General features: G+C 43.0%; 1 protein-coding gene across 3 annotated transcripts in view; it reads left to right on the forward strand.

Annotated features, from left to right (window-relative positions):
• Positions 1 to 25,969, forward strand: part of RBM20 (RNA binding motif protein 20) — a 108,128-nt gene that overhangs the window by 60,598 nt on the left and 21,561 nt on the right. For all 3 annotated transcript variants that reach the window (XR_015259073.1, XM_086752305.1, XM_086752304.1), the window contains exons 2-5: positions 19,179 to 20,358; positions 21,984 to 22,045; positions 22,202 to 22,293; positions 22,642 to 22,733. Coding sequence is in view for 2 of the 3 variants with exons in the window: in XM_086752305.1 (XP_086608431.1) it covers positions 19,179 to 20,358; positions 21,984 to 22,045; positions 22,202 to 22,293; positions 22,642 to 22,733 (1,426 nt within the window). In the remaining variant the exon portion in view is untranslated. The remainder of the gene's footprint in view (positions 1 to 19,178; positions 20,359 to 21,983; positions 22,046 to 22,201; positions 22,294 to 22,641; positions 22,734 to 25,969) is intronic.

Below are 25,969 nucleotides of genomic sequence, written 5' to 3' on the forward strand. Positions count from 1 at the left end.
GCTGAGTAAAAGGCAAAAGTCTGGGTAGGAAAGATAAGAAATGACAAGTTTCTTTATATAGAAAAAAAAATGCATTCGTTTGTATTGAAGAGGATGTGTTTAACTCCACATCATAACGATTTTGAAAATCTTTTAAAAACAATTAGAACTAGTGAAAAGGTACAGTGCTTTACAAGAGATTTGTGTTTGCAGGAAAGGATTTTGAACCTGAAGTGCTTCTTTTCTGTGCACAAGTTCATCCGGAAAGTGAGAGGGCTCCCTCTGATTTTTTGGTCTAAATGCAGTGAAATGCAAAACAAACAAACAAACAAACCAAAACCCCACCAATAACAAAATAATGAACTTTCTGATTATATCAGATTTAGGAAGGTAGTTATACCCCTGCAATTACTACCAAGACAGGTAAGGTTTTTTGAAGGACTTGGCAATAAAAAGTCAGCTGGAGCCATTGCTTTGTTGTTGTTAAAGGAATTATTCTGATGCCCAGAGCTCAGACCTGGCCTTCTATTTTTAACCAGGACAGTGACCTTTTTGCTCTAGTTTCTTCAAAAGCAGAAGTCTTAATTTGTAATCTTGATAATTTTTTTTTAAGTCCCTATGAATGTAGAACAAAATTAATCACACGCTAAGGATAAGAGAAACTGCCATGCAGGAGCTCTGGGCAGTGCACTGTGAGCCTTCAGGGTGGGCTTGCACAGGGGCTTAGGTGCTGTTCCAGCTTGGTGTTCCTGAGAGTAACAGCATCTGGGCTTCACATCATACAGTTATTTTCATTTTCCTTGTATTCACTTTTCAGTTAATACAAAGCTTACTTACGTGTTCAGCTTCACGATAGGAAAATAGTATTTGTGATGACCCACTATTTAATTCTACATTTGGAAGCAGCAGACTTTAAATATCAGTATAGTTGTAATGATGTAAAACTTACAAAACTGACTAAGAGTGCTCACTTTAGGCTCTATTTCTAGATAAGGTTATATTTTCCGTAATAGGAATCATAGTTATTTTTGTAGTGGTATATAGTGTCAGCTCAATTATAGGCATTTTCACAGAACTACTGTTCTTTACATCCATCTTGTTAACTCTCAGCACTCTCTGCTCAGTTCAGACTGGCAAGACTATGAAAGCCGCAGGCAAATTTTAGCTTGTTTGTAGTATCCTTCTCTTCAAAACCCCATCCAAACGAGAACATTTTGTGTGGTACCAAAAAAAGCCCCACGATCATGTTGTTCACATCTTGCTTTCAAACGCACCAGATAATGCCACTTGTTTAAGCTTAGTCACGTCTGGGGGAATGTCGGAACTCTGCATCACATGAGCTGCTCCTCAGATTTCCCAGCCCGTATCAGCATGTTTTCCTGGGGAGAAGCAGAGGGGAGATGTTATATAAAATGGCTCATCCTGTATGTTAATATTGATACTTAAAACTCAGGCTTATTCCTGATATTTTCATGCAGCATTTCACATTTACATTCAGCTGCTTTATGTTAAAGTACTTTCATATCTTTCTTTTCTTAAGGTGAATGTATTAGATGGAAGAACATATATTCTAACTAAACCACCCTGCTCGTGTTCTTGTTGACATTTTCATTTTCTGGTCAGCCCCTACCTAAGGGCATCTTTGAGCCTGACTTTAGCTTCATTTTAAACACTTCTATCCACTGCGTGGTCTGTTTATAGACCTCGTGTTGCTTGTCCCCCTTCTCTCCTGAAGATCAGGAGGCCAAGAGGGCCACCAGTGTGTCCTCACTTATGCCCTGGGTCAGCAGCCTTCTCCAGAGCAAACATAGCATGCGATGGACGAGGGAAGCACCTGGTACAATCTGGCTTTTTTCCCCACTGTCTCATGCCTTCGTGGTGCCGGTGATACATGCACCACATACAGAACCTGGAGATGTTCCAAACTGGGCAGATCGTTGAGCCTTTTCTCTTCAGCATCACTTTTGGATGATTAAGTGCCACAGTACTCACCAAGCCAGCTATGTAAACCCTAGAGAGAATAAGACGAGGAAGCAAAAAGGCTGGCAGCACTGAAATGCTGGGCTGTCTTACGCCTTGGTGTCGGGAGACTTTTATTCAGGACAAAATCTGCTCAGCGTGTCTGACTCTGCCCCAGGGGAACGTGCTGGCTTTGCTCCCAGGGTCTCTGATCCTGTTTCAAGAGTCAGAAATTGATTGGCGTTGCTTCCCAAAGGCCTCGATCATGTGCTTTGTCCATCCCGCCCCCCGTGCCTTCCCTGTGGTGCGTATGGAGTTGGACGCCCCGCGGGTGCCCATTTAGGGAAGGGTGTAACTATCTTGTTGACATTGGCTAATCCAGCCAGGCATGCAAAGGGGCAGCAGAGTGTGACGCTCACATGTACTGTGGCAGATGGCACTTGGGACTGGCTGTCTCCATCACATCCCTCAAGAGCGACAGACAAAACAGGGAAGGAGCTTTTTTGAATACCTCTGGATGCTCCTGACAAAGCTACCAAAGAGTTGGGCTGTGGTATCCCCATGCAATGAGCCACACTCATTCCTAGAGGAGAAAATTAATGAGTCTTTCCTGTGCTTCAAATTAATGACAGCTCTGCAATACTTACTCTTAATTTGTACAGAGTCTCTGTGTTGTATTAGGTGAAATAGCTGAGCAGATACAAGAGGTCTTGCAGTAAACGCTATCCTGTATTGGTGAAAGCCTGCCTGACCATGTCCTTCTTTTCCAGATGTATGGCCAAATGAGGCAAAAGCCAACTACATGCTTTGTTACTGAGTTTTCATCAATGACGTCTAGGTAGCCCTCTTTAAGTTATCCATATCCTAATGCTGGTGTGGGCAGCAGAGTTTATTGTGTGAATTATTCTCTTTCAAACTCCAATGGTGCAAAGGAACCCACTCCAGGAATGGAGATATCAGCTTTGCCTTCAATAGACAAATCTAAGTGTGAAAGCATCTGATAGTATTGCTGACACAGAGACCACAGGCCAGATCACAGCCAGAAGACCTGACTGGAGGTTTACTAAATCTGATGAGAAACTTAAGGACTGATCTGTTGTGCTGGAGGCTTTTAAGCAGTCCAATTAGGTAATTAAAAAACATGGCACCTATGGAAACTGCTCAAGATCTCTTTATCGTTGTGATTAACACTTGCACTGTCCTCAGCTGCTGTTCCATCCACCAGATTGTTTCCCTGTGTGACAATGAACCACTGCATTCGCTGTGGACTACAATAGAAAACCAAGTAGGAATAACGGAAAAGTAGGAAAAACATCATTAAACAGATAACGATCCTCTGCTTGTAGATGGGAACTGGCTGGCAGTGGTGCAGGAGGCCAGTGTTTCTCTGCAGTGAAAGATCTTCAGCCCGCATTGCACACATGGGTGACTGGGAATTCACTGGTCCTGTTTAAAAAAATCTATTTTCTCTGCTAAATCGTATTTTCTACAGAGCTAAAATACTTGCATTAAAATATTTGATTAGGGCAGTACTTGAACCAGCTACAGAGAGTGTGGATGGTGGACACATGACCAAATCCTGCACGCATCCTTCCGGGCATTCGGGGGGACGCGCTTGCTTGTCACCTCAGCTTGGTAGAGGTTTTCTTGACTAGAAAGGACCATTAAACAGTGCAGTCTGACCTGAGGTGTAACACAGATATGTCATCCTTTGCAGTTCATCCCAGCAGGTCTGATGCCAGGGAGCAGGACTGCCTGACCCCGGCAGCGGCACTCTCTACAGACACTTGGGCAAATGGAAAAAAAAACTTAGAAATGCTGATATGGGCTTGTTTTAATATCTAACAGCAGTTGCACCCGTAATCCTACAAGACTGTGATAATGTTTGTCACTGTTTCTTGATGTCATGTCAAAAAGTATTTATAAACTTTGAATGTGTTTGCTAATGGTTCTCCAAAAATGTTGATGTCCAGGCACACAAAAATTTTGGAGTCACAATTCTGTGGCGTATTTCTGATCCTTAATTTCTTAGTTGAGATAAAGACATGTGACACAGACGTTCAGTTTTCCTGTCTCTTCTACAGAAGCTGTAGATGAAGTTGTCTGATTCCAGTCCCGGTAAGGAAGCTGGTTTGCTGTCCTGGCCAAATCAGGGCTGTAATGCTGGCTGCAAAAAATTGTAGCTGGATTGATTTTAGTTATTTGTTTGAATATTACTACACAGAGCAGGATGAGAGCTCAGGAGGAGTGGCTGGCTCTGCATGTGAAATTTTCTATGTGAACTGTGAAGCCGACTTCTGTATCTCTTGTTTCTTGAGGGAAGAAAACACCGCTCTGTTTCACTGTGTATGTCGTTATAGAAGTTGAGATGGGTGTAGCAAACTTCTTTTAAAGAAATTATTTGATTGTTACAGAAATACAGGAATTCTTACAGCAGATCCAAGCCACAACTCTGTCTCATTTCTTAGAGTATTATAGAAAGCATGACTATAAAGCTCATTTTCATGGAATATGAAGATAGGCTTCTCCCAGCCCCCACCCTGTAGACAGTGGTTTATGCCAGGGGATTTTCAGGCTCATGTTCCATCCAGACATCAGGATGTGTTGTTTATTCGATAATCCTCTCTGAGTGAGGATGGTCCCATATCTGGAGATCTCTGTCCAACTTTTTTTTTTTTTTTAATTCTGCCGTTTAAATATTCAGATTGATCCATCACAACTCTGCTTGGCTTGTGTTGATGCATCTGACTTTTTTCAGGATGTTTTCCAAATGATGTACTGATGTTTTTTTGTTACAGTAATACTAGGATCCAGAAGCTCCGGAGAGAGGGGCAGAATCTGATTTTGCTGTAATAAAAAGATATTTTTAAATACATCGAAAGATATTAGAGTCCAGGGATTACACTAGGCAATTTATATGAAAAGATTGACCTCTGAATTAGAAAGTCATGCCTAAACAATGCCCAAGTAGTGTTAGAGAGCAAAATTTCCTGAAAAGCTGCACCACAGGACTTACAGCTCCTCATCAGATATGTTACTGCCTTTGACTCAATGATTTCTCTCCACATGTGGCATCTGCTCAGTTAAAATTTGTTCTCAGCTGTATTACTTCATCTTTGCCTTTTTTTTTTCCTATGACACAAGTGGTCTGAATTTTTTTTTTTTTTTTTTTTTTTTTCTCTCCTTACCCTAACTGATACTCAGACTGCCCGTGAGACTTTCTAGACTCACCAGCCCGTGGAAGGATTGTATTACCTTAGCAGAGGGTGTCAGGCAGTTGGGAGACCTTGCATGTGCCTTCGAGGTGGGTTTTGAGACTAGCACATCATTCCTATCTGAAAACAACGAAGAGGCTCCTAGCTGAAATTTAACTAGAGAGGCTTCACCGTCTCTCTCTAAAGTGGATGGACTTTCAAAAGTTACATTTATTTTTGATCACTTTTAATTAAGGTAGCAAAAAAGACTAGAAAGGTGCATTGCAGCTAATGTCAACTGCTTTATTCTGAATGGCAAATGGCAAGTCTTTCCTTGGGGTGGGGTGGGAAAAGGACTAGCTGCTTTTTTTTTCTTTTTTTTTTCCTCAGCTCAGCAGATAGATGAGGCAAGGACATGCCACAGGGATGAGATTTGCCGGATTGCCTGGAACACTGTCATTTTGGGGCAAGTTCTTTCCCTGGGTGTGAAGTGAAACATAAGTATCTGATGACAGATGAAAATGCAGGTTAAGGAAAACCGTAAAGCTGAGAGAGTGAGTTTTTTCCCTCTCAGGAGAGATCAGCGAGCATGCAGCCTGCATGCTAGGTAGCGTTTTCTGAAATCAAATCGCCTGTGTTACTCACTTCGTTTTCCTTCGTCATTGGCCAGCTCCAAGGCGGTGGAAAAAATGCAAGTCCATCTGCTGACACAGTCCAGTTGGCTGTCCCTGCCCATGCCACCAATTGGGCCAGCAGCTGCAGGCTGGGAGGAACCTGCAGCGTTCAGTCCCAAACCATATGCGGGCAGCAGTGAGGATTAGCTCTGCTCCTGGCCGGAAAGGTCCCAACGTGGTTCCCAGGCTGAACTCGCCACATGTGTTTCACGTGATTGTCCTGAGGGTGACACGAAATGGAGAGTTCAGATTCAAGTGAAAGTTGGTTTGTGTTTCTTCACCCTGTTTAATGCAATGCAGATGGAGAGGAGAGCGTGGGGGCGTCTGTGCTGGGGTGAGATGCAACAGGCTGTAGAAAAGCCCCATAGGTTTTCCTAATCCCTTCTCCTTCCCCAGAATTTTTGGCTGTTTCCTGATGGGAGTTGCATGTGTGAAGGAACACCCTTGGACCACCTGTTAGGCGCCTTTCCCCTTTCAGTCACAGTCTTTGCAATCTCTTAAACATCAGGCTTTTTTTTATTTGGAGAAAAGACAGACACTTGAACAGGAGTTTTCTCCTTTGGAGAGGTGGGGAGAGTGCTCTGGTGAGGCATGGGAAGAAGGAAAGAAGACAAGAAAGAAAATTAGAAATTGAGCAAGTGTGAAGTATTACAGAATTACAATTTTTTTTTTTTTTAAGGTAAGAGATTCATATTCACAGGCTGATTTAGTTTGTGGTTTAGCTTAGTGCAAAGTAATTTTGGAAACAGCATCTTCCATAGAAGGATCATGTCACATGTAGAATTCCACTGCTACTGCAAAAGATTTCCAGACTAATGCTATTAATTGCAGAAATAAAGTTTAATGAGCTCTTGTGTGCCAAGAGTTTAGTAGAGTGGCCAGCTAAACAGTTGTGAAGAGTGTGGTCTGATGGGCTGAAGCGGCTAATGCACCCTAGGCAAAAATAGGAATATCTGGCTTATTTTGATTTTTGGATATGGGAGAACAGCTTATTTATTTCTTATTGACGTATACACTGTGGTATGTTAGCAGGGACAGGAAGGCTTTTTATGTTTATGTTAATTTTTATGTTTATGTTAATTTTTGAGTAATGTGATGCACGGGAAAGATCAATAAAATCAATAATTTTGACATCCAGATGTAAAGTATAAAATATTTTGGTTTAGGAAGGTCTTGCAAAGCTTGGTCTTCAAAAGCTTTGGTTTAACGAGGATGGATCGGCACTGAGGAGGGACCCGCTGAGGTAATCCGTCCAATACTGCATTAAGGATGTGCAGATTTTGCTTTGCCTCTTGCCCTTGCTTTAGAGTCCCAACAGAGCCTGTGGTGCAGGTGAGCGTTCGTATGCATTTGGGGCAGTGGATTAGTGCTGGATGATGAATTTCCTTTCTGTGGACCATTTCCGAGAAGGCAGATAGCTGGCTTCAGCAATAACATTAGCTCAAATAACAACAGCGTCTTTCCTCAAAACCTCAACTGTCCATAGGAGGCAGCAAGTCTCATCCCAGGCAAACTGCTCAGAGGTTAAAACAGGATGTACATGAGTGCACGTTTTAAGAAGTTGTTAAAACTTTAGCTGGGTAATGCTTGTTTCCTTCCAGAGCAAGGGCTCACTCTGTAAAAGTCAGTCCCTCTTGGTCTTCGTTAGTGTGCTGCATTTTTTCCACAGTTCACCTAATTAGACTGTGACCCTCTCCCCCGTAGGATCCCATGGCGTTACACTGTGCAGAAATGGGATTTTGGTGCTGATACGTGAAGAGACCGAGAACATATGGCATAAACATCAACCGATATTGTTTGCCATCCACACTTGTTGCGTGTAATGCAACAAGACCGGCTCCCAGCGGCCACGTGATCCGCCTTCCAGTCCTCCATTTGGGGTGGGGTGGGTTGTTTTTTTTTTTTCATTCCTAAAGTTGTGACTTTCTGGAAGGAAGCTTGTAAATAGTTGGGGCACAGAGAGCAGGTAGAATGTCAGCGGGATGTTACCAGGAAGCATGCGCGCAACGCTGACATCGGCTCGTGGCCACGCTTCCTCCGCACCAGCTCGCTGCTCCCGCCAGCCCTATATGTTGCAAGAAGGTAGGATCGCGTCGTGCCACCCGTGTCCTCCCACTGCCGCCCTGAAACGCCTGTCTCCCCCGTCTCCAGCGAAGAGAGACGCTAATCTGCCAAGCAGAATATCTTAGCGATCTTTAAAATTTAATTTTGAAGTACTGCGCTTTCTGTAGCGAAGAGGAAAGGCAGGCATGCGCAGCTCTGGCGGTAACAGCTAACTGGGATTTCAAATTAACGATACGATCTGGGTTGTGCAGTAGCTTCTTATAGCACTTAGCTTTTTTTCTAATACCAGGGCTTTTATACTTTAAAAGACATTCCATACTGAATTGTATCCCATTGATTTGCCATGGTTAACCACCCTATAATAAGCCTCATAGTCTGTGTGAGTAGACACAAAGCAGAATTAGATTTTATGTCGTTTGCAACCAGTGGGCACAGAATTATTTGAAAAATGTGAAAGATGTCAAAATACTGAAATATTTCAAAGATGGTTGAATTTGGAAATACTTTCATTAGACTAATAATAGAGTTCCTTGAGATAAAAAAAAAAAAAGAATCAGAGCAACATTTTTTTTTTGTTTTGTCTTTTTGTTTGTTTGTTTTTAAAATAATTGATACTTTGTACTTCAAGACAGCTTTTTATTTTTTGGAAGTAAAGCCTGGGAAATAAAAAAAAAGATAATTTTAAAGAAAATAAGTATATATTTAAAAAAAAAAACAGTAGCGGTCACAACTTTCTTAGACATCTTTTCGCACAGAAAACCGAATCTGAGTCCAGGAGCGTATTGAGATTAAAAGATACATCCGTAACACAAGATGTAACATCTACTACGCAGGCCAGTGGAATGAATTACAGCCTGTTTTTCCTTAGCCTTATAAGCCACTTGGACATACAAACTATAGCTACTGAGCAGAGCATTGTAGTAAAAATGGACAAACCCAGCAAGCAGAAGTTAAGAGGAAATAATGCACTGCTTAGCCAAAAAGTAGTGGCTGGTTGTCTGCGTGAACGGTTTTGTCAGCAGGACTGGGCAAATGCCCAGCTGAGTGTCCTGGACGGGTTAATATCTTCACACTTTTTCCTTCCTCACAGCTGCCACATGCAGTGCTCTGAAACCTGATATTTTTCATCAAAAACTGATTCTTATTTTCTGTCTTAGTATACTAATCAATTTTACCGTACAGAGCTTGGAGCATATTAACTGTCAGTTACTCCTAATTAATACTGAAGGCGGACAAAAAGGGAGAATAAAATAATTGGCGTTATTTAATATGAAATGCCTCTCCCAATTTTATTTCCTTTGTGGGAAACTCTTTTGGTCCCTGTTCAAGATTTAAGCACCGGCCTGTTTTATGTTTTATTTCACAAGGTTGATTGAATGGCAGTTTATTATTCGAGACAATAAATTAAACTTCTCACAGCCAAAGAGTTCCAGCAGATCTGGCACAGGCTGTTTTCTGCCAGAAGGGACATGCTCAGGTCTGATTCATACCAACTGTTGCCCTTTAACGTAAGAAAAATAAACAAAACTTTCTATATATCTTTCAAGATTCACAGTAAAATTTCTTTAGCATAGAAATTGGATGCATTAGAGAAAAAAGTGAGCAACATTTGTTGCAAAATAGATGATGAAAGCTTCTAGGACAAAATATACTGCATATTACTTCCATGTAACAGAACAAATATTATGGCCCAGTATTAAAGGCTGATTTCAAAGAGATCATGAAAAGAGAGCAATCTTCTTTGATGTTTTATGTTTAAATTAAATATAACTGAAATGGGATACAGGAGCATTGCTCTTGCTATGGTGAAATCGGGAAAGGCTTTGCAGCACGCTTCGGTAACAGCTGAATTAGATCTGGGCTTCATAAGATTCGTGTATAATTTATGTATAGCAGTAATGTGTGCGGGTATGTAAACAATAGGAATTTATAACATTTATGTGCCTTTAAAATATACATAAAAGGAAAACTGAGAAATAGGCCTAAGTGTGTAGTTATATATATATAATATATATCTTAGGAAATCCGCAGAGGTTCTGGTTTTCTACTAAGAAATCTGATTTAAAAATAAGTGAAGCTTTCTTTTATTATTTTTTTAAATGTGTTACTTTACATTGCCTATTTTTAAATACTAGCAGTCAAGAGAAAGCAAATCACATTGGCCACTTTAGATAGGAGCTATTCTAGCATTTCTCCCCGTGCACTCTTGTGCTGTGGCGATTGGTGACACATAGCATTTAAACAGCTTTTAGAGGAGGTGGTGATGCTACATTAATTATGAAATTATTTTGATGCTCCTGGGGTTACTTTTAGTCACAAGCTGTTGCTTTTCGGCTGAGCTAGGGTACAAACAGAAGAGCACAGGTTTGTGCGTGACTTCTGTAGCCTGTGCCATTACCGTTATGAACGCTGAGTAGTGTTTGCCTAGAGACTTCATTTTCTAATATCCTTTTTCGTTAAGCTTTTCAAATATATCATTGGGACTAATATTTTAAAATAAAAGGGAAAAAAAAAGGTGAGTTTAATATTTTTTTTCCACAAATGGCAATCCTTTCTTTGAGCATAAATGACGCTACTTAGAAATAAAAATCCTTCTTAGTACTTTACCCTTCCACAGTTATGTGTCATTTTCCTATCTACAAACTGAAGATATTGCCTTTGTAAAAGGGCTTTTATATTGTCTTATATTACTATGAAATAGAAATGGTTTATTTAAATGAGGAATTATCTGCCTACCACATTATGCTTCCTACTTTCAACACACAGATGAAAACGGCTGTGCCTCCAGGCATTGCGAGATATTGATACACTCAAACTTATTATTTTTGAAGTGGATAACAATAGCATGCAGAAAACACATTAGCAGAAGGTGCGGTGAGATATTACTGTAATATCTTTTCTAGTAAGTACTATATGCTGAGGATTATTTTTCAGTTGGGCATTTGTCTATGTGTTCATGTAAAAAGCCTTTGAAGGGTTTCTGACTTTTTTTTTTCCCAAAGCTGCATTTTATTTTTTTCCTTAAGTTATAATAAGCTTTCCAGATCATTTCTCCCCAGATTTATTTTCTTTTCGAGGGGAGGCTGGGCGCAGCGCCGCGAGCAGCGAGCTGTGCGGCAGAGCAGCAGGCACGGGCCCCGAAGCAGGGCTGCGTTTGCTGGAGCCTCTCGCCCCGTTCCCGCTGGGGTTACCTAACTCTGCCAGCGCTAATCCCTGTCCTGGCCTCTTCACTTGCCCTATGGATTTACATTACTGTCCACACCACCTTCTCCCCTGCTTTTCCCCTCCCAAAAGGCTTCCTTTGCCCCTCTACCTCCGGGCTGTGCCCTTGGCTGCTTGGGGCAGGAGCAGGAGAGGGCTCCGGGCATGGCAACGCTGTCGTCTGCATGGGGTCTGCGGCTGCTGGGGTGACGAGATTATTGGGGACCCCTAACACCCCTTCTTACAGGAGCCCTGCTGGGATGCTGGTTGGCAGGGATAATCTGGGCAGCGGTCTTTGCGCCATAAAGGGGAGTGAAAGCCTAGATGGTTAGGGCTGTTGCGGGAAGGGTGCTGGGGAGGCAGACACGGGCAGCGTGGCACTGTCGGATCGTCGCGGCATGCCCTGAAAGCTCTGTAAAACTGACACGATTTCTGTGCTAAATTAGATCTTTACAACATGTTATGGAGGGCACTGATCTGGTGCTATAGCTATTTCTGATAGTATCTAGTGTGCATTTAAAATGAATTTTTTAAAACACATTTCTTTAACATCAGTAAATAAAGATTTACATTTCCTTGGGAAGCAGTTGTGGATAGATGGTTGCAGTATAGCTAAAGGAATTTACATGGCTACCTATTGAAATTTAAAATGTAGACCCATGTTCCCATGTGCACACTAATCCTCAGAGACATCCTTGACGTTCTATGGCCCATCATCAAAACCAAACAACATTTAAATGTCACGGAACAAAACAATAACTTTCCCAACTTCTGAAAGTCATTACTCCTAACCTTGGTTTTAGCTGGTACATTCGCTGGGCTACATCCCTTACTTGAAAGGAGCTGAACTTCACCTAATTAAGTATTTATGGAGAAATGCATTGCATGAGGGAGAAATAAGCCCAGTATACAATCTGGAGTTACACGCAATGTAACAAATGTATTTCCAGGGTAAAATGTATACTGATAACAGGGGAGGAGGTGTGAAGGCCAGCACAGACTTTGGTGGTACCCGATTTTGTTGTTCTCGCGCTGTAAGACCAGATTGTTGTGTACGGCACTGGATTCAGCATTTGAAAGCTGCTAAATTGAATAGAAGCAAATATTGCTGTAAAGAAACCAGAACATATTGTTGATTTTAAACAACAATCCAAAACAACTTTCCCAGAACTATACAACAAGAGTTGTTAATAAGAAATCCATCTTGCCAGAGATGATCACCCTTTTATTCTTGCAACTGCAAATAGGAGAGGTGATTATTAATTTTTTTTTTTTTAGCAGAAGTGACTGTCAGGGAGATCAGGGAGAAAAAAGTATGGTCTCTTCAGCATGCAAAGCGTAACTTGCGAGGTGGATAAGATGTTTCTGTATTACTCATGATTGGAGAGAAAATGGAAAGGTGCACTGTGGTTCCCTTCTTAGGAACAGTCTTCAGTCTATCTGACACTTCCACTGATGACTTGGGTGAACAAAGCATCCACTAAATCTGCAACTAGTGCCAAGAGAAAAGGATTTACAAGTGCTCTGGAGGCAGCACGGGAATCCAGAGTAATCCTGGCAAACCGGATCTGACATAACCTGGATGCAATATTGATGAGGAGACTATGAAATGGTGATATGAGAAATCCATTGGACAGTCCAAAGGAGAAAGGACAGAGCTAGCCTGTACTGTGTGGGAAGTCACAGCAGCTGAGCTCCAGAGATCCCTCCCAACCAATGTCTCTGGGCAATAGCTCTTTAGGAAAGGAGCTGGGTGTAATGGAGGTCGAGGGGGCTGTGCTGTTATGAAGAAAAGCAATCAGACTGGGCATTAACAACAAATGCAACGCACAAAATGTGCAGGGAAAGGAGCTGGGATGGTTGTAGACAAGACTTGATAGCAGCTGCAGGAAGGTAAGAGAAACCCTTCTCAGTGTGCATGGGAAGACTGGTTTATGCTGTTAGCAGAGGGCCACCATAGGCTTTAAGAGCTTTATAAAACTAAGAGGAGTTGAGCAATTAATTGTCTCTGGCGGTCATGAAATGTCCAGCAAAGAATGGTCCTAAGAGCAGATTCAATAAATATGTCAAGAGTGACTGAGTTCAGCTTGATCCCATCTCAGGAGCTGGTCTAACTGTCCTACTAAGATGACTTCCAATTTTGTTTCTCTGATCACAACCATTATCCAATATACAGCTGCTGTGTTTGCCCCTTTATCTTGTCCCTTTCCCAGTGGAAATTGCCTGACTTCTCTGCATATAAACAAAGGCAGAGAAAATTTTGGCTGAAAGTTTCAAATGAGCAAAAAGGTCTCTTGGTAGGAGGCAGGTACTTAACTCCTATCAGCTCTGTAAACATCAAGTTTAGCAGCTCTGATAACATTTTACATTTTGTTTTTCAGCTGTTAGATTGGATGACATTTTATATTTAGTCTTCCAGCTAACTGTTAGGTTAGATGATTGTCCAGATAATAGAGGTTACCATTGCCAAACATACGCAAAACTCGCTTGGCAAAGCATGTGTATACATTGGCTGATGTTTTATTTTACTCCCTCAATAGTATAATGGAGGGCTTTAGAAATCGTTATTTGGGATAAGAAGGGTTTTACTTGCAGCTTATAAAAGTATTAAAGTAGCTTAAGGTTTTTAGTGCTCCCCATCATTAGCTGAACTTACTGTGAAACATGATCTCTTTTTTTTATCATTTCTAACCAGAATTCAGCCAAAAAAAAAAGTTCAGCAGCAGATGATTTCAGAGCTTAAATTATAAAGGTGGAGGGTTTTTCTCCTTTCAGCAGACTTTCCAAGCTTTTCTGACCAAGAAAGTAATTTCACTAAAACTCAAAGAAATTACGGAGCTGATGAGAAAGGAAACAGTCATTTAGTATTGGCCAGATGCAATCTAGAGTACAGGAAAAAGTTCCCATATTTTAACCAATGCACCACTCTTTATCGACATAAGTTCTGGGTTTATTCAACAAGTAAAAATGAAGGTAAACTCTCTGTTCTTAATGGGGTCAGCAAAACAGCGTAACATAAAATATCATAATAATAATAAATTATTCTAATAATTAATGTATATTGTTGAGATTGTTGAACTTTGCCTTTACTTCTACCAGTGTTTGAAATACGGCTTTGCAGTTCCCTTGAATTCAAGAGGCCGAATTCTGTCCTCACACGCAAACATGTAATCTCACTGAAGTACTGTCAAATGGTGCATTTTTATCTGAAGACTAGATTTACCCCAAATATCTTATCAGCTTTACCTATGTAAGAATTTATTTGTTTCTTTTAAAGTTTTTTTTTAATATGCTCTTTTTAGTACAGAGGCAATTGTTTTGGATGAGTTTAGAGAAGGCAGCCCCATGTGTTTAAATGATACATTACAGGGAAGGGATATTCACATTTCTGCATAACAGAATAGAATTGATTTTGTGCTTGGATAATTAAGAAATGGTTCTCTTTGATGTCTTTAAAAGTCCAGAATTAAAAATTCAAAATTTGCTAACTGTTAGAAAAACTGATTCACAAACAGCTTTAATGGATGAAAAACCAGCATGGTGTTGCAAAGATGGTCTCACATCTAATACTGTGCTAATGCAGAGTAGTCATACATCTAGGATACTTGGGTATCTTAATATCCTTGGCCATTGTAATTCTGAAATCAACACAATAATACAGGCAACTTGGGGAAAAGTGCGTATTTTGGAACAAAAAAATATTAAAAATTTATCTGTCAATGTTTTTGACAGGTAGATGTAATTATATCTAAAGGCAAACACATCATGGAGAGGGAATGCAAAGATCTTAGAGGATGTGCGAGCTTAGTGGAAAATGCAAGAAAACAAATTCTGCTCTGCTATGAAAGAGTCCTTTTTTTAAAATATGCAAATTCACACTCTATGCAACACTTGAAATATTTGTGAGTATAAGTATTTCCTAAAGAAATAGTTGCAGCTAGGATAATAACTTTATTAGTTCAGATTTTTAAATTTATTTCTAAATGTTGAAAGGTGCTGGGCAGTACTTTAAAATCCTTATTTTTGTCATTTGAAAATCAAGCTCCAGGTTATCAGTCTGTTCTAATAGATATGTTTTGTGTTCAGCCTTTTCATCACCCTGGTAGACAGGATTACTCAAATAATCCAGTCATCTAGATACTTTACCTCCGACACTGCCTGTTGCTCGCTGTTGTTGGATGCTAAAAGCATAATAAGGATTACAGGGGCAGCAGATGGGCTGAATTGATTTATAGCAATATAGCCTTGCCAGTGTTTGCGCTCACAATTCATTGTGAGAATTGCAATAGTTGATGCACATCTTCAACTCCTGTCTCCCAGAGCTGTGCGAAAACTTGCCTGGTTTATGGAGTTCTTTGTGGAAACTGCATGGCAGCGCTCCTGCCTGTCATTATTCTGGTAAAGAAAAAAAACCTTTCTGGTTTTCCTAGTTGTGCAAAGAGGCTGCTGGTGTAGCCCAGCTGTACAACTAATGTTAAATAAATAAACGAAGAGGACAACTTCTGTTTACTTTTTACAGTGCTGACCTTATAATCGGGAATGTTTTGCGCGGGATAGAGCTGACTTTGGCTGACGCAGGCTAATTCCCTCGGCACTCAATGGAGGATGAGAGCTTCATTCAGCTGCTTTGAATCATCCTGTGGCAGAGACCCCCCACGAGCAGGCGGGGGCTGCGTTTTGGTAACCTGAGGACGAGCTGGGGTGGGAGGTGTGTGTGTACGGGTGGTGAACGGGCCCCACAAAACACCTCAGCTGAGTGCTATCTTCACTTTGTGTATCCAGTTTCCAGTTGTTTAGCAAATCTGTAGCAGGTTTATTTGCAAAATTATGTTATCAAGTACATAAATATTTATGATTGTAGAACAGAAAGAGAGAAAGACATTTTCAAAGCTGTGCACGCCAGTCCCGTGTGTCTCTTATGTCCTGTATTTCATAACAGAACAGAAATACTCAAATTTGGGTGTCACTCTAAAAGATGCACAGCTCTTCTCCCAACCTCCCGTCTGCGTATCTGCTTTTCCCACTGACCCATGAACATGCCCTTCCTTCTTAGATTAGATGATAAAATATTCTGTTTCTGCTGTGGGAGGATAAAGCATGCAACCTGAAACACCCTGAAATCTGGAAATTCATAACAGACAGCTGGATTTTGAAGCTGAGGCCATTCCTGCTGGTGCATGGGAGCAACCCTAATTCTGTCCCTCCACAAGTATCTTGGAGGCTGCACCTTCTCCTTACGGTATTTGTTTTTCTGCAGGTAAGGCAGCTCCCTGCAGCTCCCCAGTTTTTCCTACTGCTGGCTTGCAGTCTGGGGATGAAGCTGGGAGGCACAGCTGCCCTGCTCTGCAGTAAGACCCGAAAGCTGTTGGCCTGAGCTGGCCCAGGAAGCCCCCCATGCAGCTGTGCAGGGCCCTCCTGCCCTTGCCTTCCCCATGCCCAGCTGCACAGCCCAGAAATTATTGCAGAGCTGGGGGATAGCAAGCGCCTCGGGCATGCTCAGCTCTGGCAGAGCACTAGTTATGTGCTGGGAGATTTCTTAGAGATATACATCAGTGCTCCAAAGTTGGCTGAAATATGAGGCGGCTGAGGGAGCTTCAGGGCTTGCGGCAGTGTCAAGTGAGATGGTTTCTGTGGAGAACGGGAGCCCATGTCTGTGTCCGGCAGGTAGCTGCTGGAGTTGGGAAGCAGCTGCAGCTGTCGGGATGTGCGCACTACTGCGTAGGCTTGCAGCATGGTGGAATTAGATTGCTGGGAACAGAAGTGGTCTGAAGCTCCTAAGCCTGAGAACATCATATGCTGGCTGCTGGCTTTGCTTTTTATCTTAAGACCACCAGGCAGTTCTTATTTGCGTGCTCTATAAAACTTTTAAAGAGAGTTTTACAGCTTACTTAGCGTACAAAAGGTATAACCAGCTATAAAATGAAACAATTGTCAGGACTGTGGAAAGTCCCATGCAACACATCATAAGCCAGGATGCTCCAGATGCCGGTGGCACAATACAGCCTGGGCACCGGGTCGTGCTACGTCCCTGAGCGGTGATGACAGTGTGCGCACCAGTGTGGGATCCTCTGCTCGCTGAGTCCCTCACACCCCATGGAGCTCCTCGGTAGCTTTTGTGGGTCCTCAGCATCTCATGGGCTAAGATTTGTGAGACCTACCTTGTTGTTTTGACTGTACTTGCGCCCTGGCTCTCATCCATAATCAAATTCACAGCAAACTACGCTATAAGTGCAAGTCAGAGAGTAAGCGATGGAAACCACACGGGAAAACAAAAGGCACCTCAGCTCTGAAACACACTGGAGTCAGCTTGTGCTGGCAGGGAGTCTCGTCATTACATAATGATGCACTTATCCAAACGGTGTTTTGTATTTCGGGAGACAGATGTGCCTTGCAGTTGCTAGTGGAAGTTGAACGTTAAATATGAAACCCATTCATTTTCTCTTAGTCATACTTTGGATTTAAGCAGATGTTTTCCTAATTTGTGGTTTTCAAATGTAGCATGCTGACAAGACATTTATCATTAACTACAACTTCATCCATGCAGTTTAGCAAATTGGCCAATTATTAACAGTGAGGGTTGCGTGGCGGTTGATGCATAGCTCCTGCTGCTTTGAAAGGCCTAAACTGAAACTCAATACATTTTTACAATATCAATTAATTGAGCTTTGGACCACATCCCTGTTACTCCAGTGCTCTCTGCTCTCATTTTGAGAATGAACAGCCATTTGTGATGTGCTGAGTGGCTGTGCTGTCCTTGAGCAGAGGCTTTGGGTGGTGGAAAATATGATGGCTAACATTTTTCTGGTAGGGGTCATGAAAATGGCAGATGGTATCCAAGCGTAGGCAGCATGACATACTGAGGGAGCGTGGCCGCGGGATGGTGTATGTACACACAGACCAGGCTGGCTCTGCCACAGATGATGCAGGAGGCATCCTGGAAGGGTGCGGGGGGGCAGTAAAAACAGGGTGAGTGCAGCTGCCTGGATGCTAGTGCTGCCTAATGTTTTCCATTATCACATTTCTCCTCCTTTTAACTTTGCTGGACTTTACCCGTTTTGCTTTTTTTTTCCCCCTGTTTTATGTTTGCAGAGTTTGATGGGACAGGGGAAGGAAGGGTTGGTGGTGGTGCTATGAACTGGTGAGATGTCCCAAAGGTGCTTCCCAAAGCTGGGAACCACCATATGCCTGAAAATACCATCTCCTATTTTCCCAGCTCTGGAATTCAAGCAGGCAATTTAGTCATCATTTATTCATCCCATGTACGAGACTTGAAGGAGAGCACTGAATGCACCTCTAATTTCTAGACAGTATAAAGACCTTGACTTTTACCAGCTAGCACTGCAGAAATTTTGCCTTACATTCCAGCTGAACTGGGAATACTCTTCAGGATGGTTTGTTCGTAGTTGCTCTGGCCTCTGGCAAATAATTTGCTATTTTCCTCTCCTCTGTATTTGCATCTGCACAACAGGGAAACAATATACTTTGTTACAGAACAGGCTGCCATGAAGATTAATTAAATGAGAACTGTAAACAATTAAAATAAACACATTTGCTGTATTTCATCTTGCTTTATGCAGCCAGATGTGCTAGGTGCGAAGGACCTACAGGACTGGCTTCACAGTCCCATTTGATGTCCTTTTCTTCACATCTTCCTGCTGTATGGGAAAAGTGAGTAATGGTAGCATCACAAAATCAGTCAGGAGCAGTGATGTCTCAGCAGGGAGGCTGGAGGTTGCATAAAATGCAGAAAGGAGAGAAAAAAACCCATAGATTTGGGGCTTGTATTGCTACTGTTTCTGGTCTCCATTAGATGTGTGAGTCCTAGGGGTACTTAAAATGAGCTGAAAGCCTGATCCAGAGGGATGCAGTGGGGCTTTAAAGAGAGATCTTTGGCATAGTTGTCTCCCTAGTAACTTTTTGATTGAAAGGGACGTGGCAGTGGATGTTGAAGGGAAGACAACAGATTATGGCTGCATTGTCAATTGCCACCTTGCTTTCCCTGGGTTTAGATAAACTGTATCTGCAGAAATGGCTGTGTATCCCATGCAAGGCAAGTGCAGGTAGACGTCAGGTGAATTCGGCTAACCCAGATCCTGGTCCTTTGCAGTGCTGCCAAGCTCCTGGAGAAGAGTCCGTTCTCCGTCGGCACCCCAAACCCCCTGCTCCCCTCGCCGGCGAGCCTGCAGCTAGCACAGCTCCAGGCGCAGCTCACGCTCCACAGGCTGAAGTTGGCTCAGACCGCCGTCACCAACAACCCAGCCGCTGCTACTGTCCTCAACCAGGTGCTCTCCAAAGTGGCCATGTCCCAGCCGCTCTTCAACCAGCTGAGGCACCCCACCGTGATGAACGCCCCTCAGGGCCACGCCACAGGACCGCCGCAGGGGCCCGGCATCACGGGCACGAGGTTCCCCTCTGGCGGCATCGCCTTTCCCACCCAGAGCCCGGCCTTAGCTGCGCCGGGGAGCGGTCTGGGGCCCGTCCAGGCCCAGACCCCCAATGCCATTGTCATGAATCCCTTTGGAGGTGTCATGGCTCCCACCTCCAGCCAGCAACCTGTGGTAGTGGGTCTCAACAAGGCGGGCACCTCCACCTCCACTGCCGCCGCAGGGGGCTTTTACGAGTACAACAAGCAAAATGCCACCAACACCGTCCCTCAAGCCTATGCCTCGGAGGGGGACCAGCCCAGCCAGCATGGCTTTCTTGGCAGTGGCGCCCACGCAGCCTCCTCGGCAGCGGGGCCGCGATATGAGGGTCACTTTGGGGCTCCTGGCCAGCTGCAGCATGAGGCAGTGGCGCCCTTTCCCAAGGATGCCTATGGGGCTGCCCAGCATGGGACAACGCGGGCCTTCTCCAGCGACCCACACGCGGGCTCCCATCCGAAAGGAGATCCCGGCCCCGTCTTGCATGGCAGCGGTACAAGCAACCAGTGGGAAAATATCCCTAATTTCTCCAGCCAAAACAAGCCTGACCTCGTGCCCGGTGACAGCCTGTGGCCGTCAGCAAGTCAGCAGCAGTATGAAATAAGAAACGAGCTCTACAACCCTGAAGAGCCGACACCTGACACAAAGTTCAGTGCGGCCGCCCCCCCTGCCTTCGGCCGCCTCAACCACAGCAAGCAGAGCTTCGGCAGCCCTCGCATGAGGCAGAAGGAGGAGCGCGGCGGCGGCGTGCCCGACCTGCCCGCCCGTTCCCTGCCCTCGCACCAGCTGGGTGACCTCCGCGGTGTGGTTCCCCTCCACTTCCCCCACGTCTGCACCCTGTGCGACAAGAAGATCTTCGATCTGAAGGTGAGTGGTTTTAAGGTACTCGCGGGGCACAGTTTGGACCCTTGAACGGGCTGCCTGGGGATTGATCCGGCCGCCAGCTCCCACCACCCCTTGCTGCCAGTGTCCATCGATGTGGAGGTGCCCTGAGAGAAGCAGAAACAAAGGGCCATAGTTTTGCTTAGGGTGTCGCACATCTGTTTCATGGCAATTACTGGGTTTCAAGATCTGGATTTGTTTCACATCTCGCTGTGAAAGGCGGTGAGGTTACGGCGCTGGCGTGAGAAACGTGAGGTTCGGGCTCGGGTCACAGCTCATCTCATGGGCCCAAAGCGAGGGGAGGAGAAGCTTGAAGCTGATCCCCTGCTTCTCAAGCTGATGTTGTAACTGCACGTCTGTGGTTTCATCTGCCTCTCCCTTTCTCTTTGCGTTTCTCATCACAAAGGCCTCCCCCTAACAGCCTTGTGGATGCAGCTTGCTTAAATAAAACACCACATTTTGATGAAATTATTTTACTAATTCCTCTGTTGGGATCTCATCCTCCTTCTAGTAGCTCTAAGGAAAATTTAGGACTTGGGGTACCCAGCGACTTTGGCCTGGAAGCAAGAAGCTGCTCAGCATGTGTAGTGCAGCCCGTGCTCCCACTTCTTTGCTCATGCTGCCAAGGGAGCTCCAAATTCAACCTTACCCTCAAGAAGAAGCTTCCCAGTTGCCCAGAGAGCCTGTGTGCTGGGTCACATTATATAGGTCAGGTCTGGAGAAGCCTCTGAGCCCCACAGCCATACGTGGGCGCTGGCTGGCGTTGTTCTGGCCTCCTGGTGAGCCCGGCTCAACAGGTCCTCATGGCCTTTTCCATCACATCTGAGGACCGGCACCTAACCTCAAAGGCATCTGTTTTCACACTGATGCTAGCCTGACAAAAATATTACAGCAGCGTGTATATAGGAAGGAAGCTGGCCAGCAAATGAAATAGTACCTGATACTTACACGCCCCAGGGTTTTGAGATATTTGAATATATTTACTCTTTCATGTTTTCCTTTCACTCTTTGAGCAGCTGTTTGCAAAAGGGTTTTTGCTGTGGTTACTGCAGATACAGGACTGGTCTGAAGCAGCCCCTGTCTAGGGCATGCTGAGCATTTCTTTTTTTCCCTAAACATTTTAAAAGGGCAGGGAAATGTCATTACGGTGAGTTTCAGTTGATCTATTTGTTGGTATTTAATACACTGCCTCATTAGGATCAAGTGTAAATAGCTAAATGTACTTTGACAAATTTTGCGAATTTATTGAAATAAATAAGGGCTGTCCTGGCTGCCCTGCGTGCTGAGCACCTTCATTATGGACCTTGCAGGAGGGTGCTCAGCGCCTTGCAGGATGAGCTCTTCAGGTACAGTGAAGTAACTGAATTAATAGAAATATACTTGATTTAAAAACTAATAGAGAGAAGCTTTGTGAAGTAACTGATCGTTTAACCCACAAATAATGATCAGTAAATGCATTGGATGAAGGTGCACTTGGCTCCAGCATCACAGTTTGATCTTCAGCATCTCAGTATTGTTTTTAGAATAAGGTAAACTGAATGGAGAATTAATCTCTTGTAAATTTGTCTCAGGATTTTTCCTATGCTCATCATCTCTTTGTTTCAATGTAGGACTGGGATCAGCACGTTAAGGGAAGTCTTCACATCCAAAAATGTATGGCTTTTTCAGATAAGTAAGTATTATCTTAGAGACACTCTTCCAACTGAATTTCTAACAGCGTGTCCCTTACTTCAGTGGTTTTACACTAGGAATTTTCTGTGTAATAATAATGCTTTAATATTTATGGCACATTGTGCACGCTCCTGAAGTTCTTTTCTTTCTCTTCCAGCACTGGTATCCGGTGTGTGTTAAGCTCAGCAGATGGAACATTGCATTTATCACCAAATACTGCAGCAGTTTTCAATCCATCTAGTATCGAAGGTGAATGGTTGTATGCACAATAGTTAAAACCACTCTGTTTTAATTGAAAGGGAAGTCAGTCTCTGGGGAAAAGTGGACATTTTAAATGAAATGTGATACCAGTTTCCGAGGAAAACTTTTTAGAGGTTGTGCACAGAAAGGCTAAAAGTTAATGCTGTGCCTTTCAAAGTATGAATTTATTTTTCTTTCAGACCGTGACTTGTTTTCACAGTACAACAAAACAGCGTATAATTTGGTGTAGAGACTATGAAATTAATTATTATATAAATAGGGCATTGCTTACTGAGCAAACTAATGCAATTAATATGAGTCAAAATTTTCATTAAATGTGTGTAATCCACTATTTAGATTATCCACCAAATGTCGGCTCATCTTTTATCACTACGTCAGCAAGATCCTTTGGCCAACCAGGTCCTACATTTTCTTCTCCTCCATCAGGGGTAAGAGTTTAAAATTTAAAATTTACCTAAGAAAATCATCTTCATGTTGAATTTCTTGTAGCAGCCACTTCTACCTACTGGAATTAAAACTGATGAAGGCTTCCTTTTAGACAATAATCTGAATAATCAGTCTACTATTTCAGTTTTCCTGCAGCTCTTTTATGCTTTTTTTTTTTTTTGGCCAAATAAGAACCTGATTGTAGGGTTTGGTTTTTTTTTCTCCAGTGGTAAAAGTTACTTGCTTGTTAGACAGATTTAGAGTGGGGTGTAAATGGCTTTATGTGTATCCCATTGACTTTTTTCCTGCATTGTCTGACCAGGAAGGCCAGCTTCAGCTTGGAATGAAGGTTTGGATTAGTTTTTACTTACCCTAAGTATTGATCCCAGCAAGCAGCCTGCCATCTCTCCAGTTATTTATCTGTAGCAGTTGGTCTCTGCCTCCCCCATGCTGGGGACCTTCTTCCAGCTAGCAGTAGTGGCAAAGACAGTGGCTAAAGCTTTGCTAACTGTTACTCACCTGGGGGTCCTAGATCAATTTATTATACTGGACTAGCTTTTTCTTAGTTAATTTTAGTGTACCATTTGTATCATTGGCTGCCACTGGCAACCTTTCAGCAAGTTTCCTTTGGTGTACACCTTCCATGGCTTAGGTTAATTAGGCCCCCCAGCATTCAGCACAGATCCCCCGTTATATTGCTCTAGTGTGCACTTGAATTCCTAGCCCAATAATCAAAAAATGCCAGAAAAAAAAAATTAACATTAAAAGTTGTTCTTACACTGACACAGCAGAAAGATTTTTAAAAGAGGAAAAAAAAAAACAAAACCAAGAGGAAAAAAAAGGCAAATAAAAGCAAATCATATGCACACTGGAAATATAAAGTTGTTAGAGTTAAAATGAAGCTCAATGTATATCAGAAGGCTACCATTAAAGCTGGAGGCATCAAGGACTCATGTGAGGGCATTCATGGAATAGCAGCAGTAATCCAGGGGTTCAAGTTTTCACCTTGTTAGCTGTTGTGTATATACTCTGAGGTGGTCTCAGACACTCTGGAAAGCCAGGCTGAGTTGTGTTCCTGTGCCACTCCAGTTTGTGTCAGGCATTGCTTACAGAAACTTTACCCAGATTTATTTAATCCAACCAATTTTCTACTGTGTAGTTTTGCTGTGATGGAGGTTATTTGAAGGGGTTTTAGCTTCTGCCTGTCACAGACACTGTGTGTGCACGGGAGCAAAGAGCAGAGCTGCTCATGACGGCTGTCTCCAAGGTCAGAGGTGGAGTAGCAGTGGGTGCAGAGGAATGTTCCTTTTCATCATGTCTGTCAACCTCGCAACAAATGAAATTACTGCTAATACCAGTATCATTTCTCCTTAGAATCTGTCACTATTTATCATTTAAGCTGCCTGCAGAAGTCCTCCTTCTGAACGACCTGCAGTACTGTGAGAGATAAAAAAAACAATAAGTTTGATTTTCCTGGACACTATAAATCCTCTTTTTCTTTGGAAGCTCATCAGGTGGACAGGGAGCTATATCAGAGGTGTTAAGATTGACTTTGACAGCTGTCATTCACTCCACAACCCAGGTGGCTTCTAATTTATTACACCTTTGCACGGTAGTATTCACTTTCAGCTAAGCTGCTGCCATTTAACTGAGCAGTGGGAGATTATACTTGACCCTGCATGTAATCATAAACAAAGTGTTCAGATTACTGGAAGAGCTTGCTCTCTGCTATCCATCGGCAAATAACTCCGTGCCTCTTCAAAAGGCAAATGCAGTGCTACAAGTCTTCACTTGGGCGTGGAGAGCCATTAGCTCTGTCTGTTTCTTATTAATTCTGGGACTGCCAGTTTCTTATTATTTCTTATTAGAAAGAATTTGAAAAGTTAGAAACCAATTTTTTTTTTAAAAAATGATAATAAAAAATAACCTGGATTTGTGAAATAATATGGCAAATTACGTGAGGTGCATTTCACTGCTGTGCATCAAATTATTTTTGTAGCAGCTGTCCAACTGCATTGGTAAACCTCTGTAGAGGTTGGTTGCAAAGAAAGTTAACATTGAAAATTATATTCAATTCTTGACACACAGCGGCTCCTCTAACTTCCTGACTGTAGATATGGAAGGTGTATATTCCTTTTCTGGCTGTGATTTACAGCTCTATTTAATGAATGGATCCAATTTAGTGTCAATCAGTTGACAAGATTATTGCTTGGTACAGCCCATCGACTTCTGGTATGAGTATGTGACCACTTCTTAATCATGAATTACAGCAGATTTATGGCGTAGCACTTTAATTTAAGCCATTGCCAATTGCGAGGAGGTGGTAACATCTTACAGTCATTTGATTTAATGTACTTCTGAGTGCGTGTCCAAACATGGGCTCTGGAGCCTACGTAGGGAACAACTCAGTCTTTCTAGTCCCATAGACTCTTAACAGATCTCACAAAACAAACAGAATGTGCCAGGATGTTCCTACACTGGGACTACATTTGCTGTCAGGAAAGTTTCCTTTTTCTCTGCTAGCTGTAGCTGTATTATTCTGTTGTGTGCTACATACTGCCTGCCAGATGGACGCGGCCATCGCTTTCTTTTCTATTCAAGTGGAGTTGAGCTGCTTCATCTTTTTCGGGTTGGGTCTTTGTTATTTTTCTGCTAGAGAAAATACCTCACTTCTGGACTTTGGCACTTCTTTGACTTACCTTATGCACCTGAGCAGGCTCTGTGAGACGCAAGCTAAATGGCAGACCACTGTTTAAGACAGGGTCTTACTGCAGCAAAAATACACAGATGGTGAAGCCTGGAGGGAAGGTAATGGGACGAAGGTGTAAATAAGTTAACATTAGCTCTCTAACTTGTGAACTTGCTGACAAGCCAAACATTTGTGATGGCTCTGGTGAACTTGATCCCACGAGATTACGTGATTTGCATCTTCCCTTGAATGGCACAATTTTAACTGAAGGTAGAGTTACTTCTTCAGTAAAATCCTAACAGCAGAGGTCATAAACCATAAACAGCAGAGGAAGTAGTCTGGGAAGACTTAATCCTGTGTGAGTGATGTTTTGCATGTCATTAGCTGGGGTAAATTGTGTTCCTTTCTGAGTATACCCTGATGCTTCTTTGCACAAGGAGTGTGGAGCCTGCTTTCCATGTCAGGGAGATGGGCAGCTCTTTGGGACCTGCCCCAGCACTCCAAAATAGACTTCCACCCTTGGGAAGCAATTACCACACTGGCAGCCTG

This window comes from Chlamydotis macqueenii, chromosome 7 (assembly GCF_036417535.1).
Source record: "Chlamydotis macqueenii isolate bChlMac1 chromosome 7, bChlMac1.mat, whole genome shotgun sequence".
In the NCBI taxonomy this organism is placed as follows: Eukaryota; Metazoa; Chordata; class Aves; order Otidiformes; family Otididae; genus Chlamydotis; species Chlamydotis macqueenii.